The 2,197-nt window shown below is 38.8% G+C and overlaps 1 protein-coding gene across 2 annotated transcripts in view; it reads right to left on the bottom strand.

Annotated features, from left to right (window-relative positions):
* Positions 1-742: 742 nt before the first annotated feature.
* Xpo1 (exportin 1) overlaps positions 743-2,197 on the bottom strand; it is a 42,125-nt gene continuing 40,670 nt past the window's right edge. For both annotated transcript variants that reach the window (XM_005366473.3, XM_026788906.1), the window contains one exon: positions 743-1,786. In XM_005366473.3, the coding sequence (XP_005366530.1) occupies positions 1,640-1,786 (147 nt within the window). In that variant the 3' untranslated portion in view covers positions 743-1,639. The remainder of the gene's footprint in view (positions 1,787-2,197) is intronic.

Raw genomic sequence — 2,197 nt, 5'->3', positions numbered from 1 at the left:
CCTTTATTTGTATGGACAGGTTAGAGATTCAGGGATCTGGAGAGATTAGAATTGGTCTAGTAAAGTACCTCAGTTTAAGGAGCCCAGTGCTGGCATGACTGGTGTGTGACACTATGCCTTTGATTTCCAACGTCCTGCTCCCTGCCTTATCAATTAAATGCCCCTCCTTCACGCCTCACACATGGTGTATACTAGCATATGATTTGGTACTTAAGGTGTTTGGCTAGAACTAGAACAACGTCTTAACTGCTAAATCCTAAGCGCTGGATTTAATAATGCTTACCACCAACTTCCTTCCCTCAATGCTATTGTGATGAGTACAAGATCACGCTACAGCACCAGTAGTTAGTTCACCTTTAGTACTGTCTTCTAAAACACTCAAATGTTTTTGCATGCATGTGGGCAACCTGAGGCACACCTCAGAAATCAAGTGACACATTTGTGGGTTGGTACCAGTAGCTTTGGGCATCTTGTTTGTTGCTGCTTTGTTTTTGTGACAGAGTCTATTATGTAGCCCGGCTTGCCCTGGATGTTGCTTTGTATACCAGGCTATTCTCCAGCTCAGAAATCCACCTGACTTTCTGCCTGAGTGCTGGGATTAAAGACACGAACCACCACCACACAAAGCTACCAATCTTATTTGTAAGACAAGAACAAAATTTCAGCTAAAAATATTAGTTTTTAAATTAAATTACCTTCAGTAATGTAGGAATAATTTTAAGCCAGTGAAGGGAAAAATAAATGTAAACCAAGTTTATTTTGCGTTTTAAGTAGTGTTCTTAAAGCACTACAGCTTGGTAAACAATGTAAATTAGTATAAGTCATCTCAAAAGCCAGGTTTGTTTTCTTTCTTTTTTTTTTTTAATGAGCTGTTAAAAAGATGCAACCTATTCTAACAGGATAAATATTTTTAACCATTTCACTTTGAGTTAATGAAGGCTCACAAATGAGCAACACTCCTCATTGAGGAAAACAAAAAGCTGTTGTTGACAAGCGACAGCACACACACACAAAAACAAAAAGAACTGTGTAAAAATAACTAACTGTTCCCATATTTTTAAGTTGCTTTACAATGGGATGATATGCACATGATCTTGCTGCAAACTCAACACACAGACTCTAACACATGTAAGTCTAGAGACAGACAATTCAGCTCGAGGTGCCAACTCCAGACAATGCAGCTCTATAACCCTCTTAACGCAACTGGTTTTACTCATTACTTTTCTTCTAGACCGAAATACAGGCTAGAAAGAAAATGCTCCCTAATTAAAATTAGTATTGTTTACAAGAAAAGAATTTTATAATTAATTTTGCATTAGAATTTACAAGTATATGTTCAAATCTAATTTACTTCCTCCCCCCCAGCCTTGCCACAAAATAGGCATGAAGTAAAACTTTTTAAAAAATGCCTTAATTTTCAAACTTCATGCAAACTAAAGATGACCAAACAGAAGCTTAAACAATGTAAGGGTATTTCACAGAAAATTTCTTATACAAAAAACACATAAGAAAAAGGGCCACTAGGTGACATTTTAATTTACAAATTTGCATCATTTTGGTCCACAAATAATCCATATGCTGTTTCCTTCTGTGTACATATCTTGTAGAGAGAAAAAAAACCCGAGCATGACTCCAGATTTTAATCACACATTTCTTCTGGAATCTCATGTGGATTCAGAATCCCAGGTACGGACATTTGAAGTTTATGCTTCTCCTCTTGAGCCTGTCCAAGTGCTGTTTCTCTTTCTTCCAAAAATAGATCAGAGGTATCTTCACCTGCAAACTCCTGTGAACACAGGTCAAACATAATGAAACTTTAAGTTGCTGCCAGACCGGGGGTGGGGGTTGGGAGTGGGGAGGAGCTGTGTGCAGACATGTTATGTAACCATTTTGCCATTTGCAATAGAAATATAAATTATTGCCAAGTAATGGTGCTGCACACCTTTATTCCCAGAGGATTATGAATCCTGTGAGTTAGAGACCAGCCTGATCTATACACTGAGTTCCAAAACAGTGAGGAGGTTCCAGGCGTGGGTGGTGATGGAGGTAGTGGTGGAATGTAGTTTGCCTGGATGTACACAAAATATAATCTAGGGGCTGGAGAGATGGCTCAGCGGTTAAGAGCATTGCCTGCTCTTCCAAAGGTCCTGAGTTCAATTCCCAGCAACCATATGGTGGCTCACAACCATCTGTAATG

This window comes from Microtus ochrogaster, unplaced genomic scaffold, assembly GCF_000317375.1.
Source record: "Microtus ochrogaster isolate Prairie Vole_2 unplaced genomic scaffold, MicOch1.0 UNK9, whole genome shotgun sequence".
Classification (NCBI taxonomy): domain Eukaryota; kingdom Metazoa; phylum Chordata; class Mammalia; order Rodentia; family Cricetidae; genus Microtus; species Microtus ochrogaster.
This window is presented reverse-complemented; position numbering and strand designations above follow the sequence as displayed.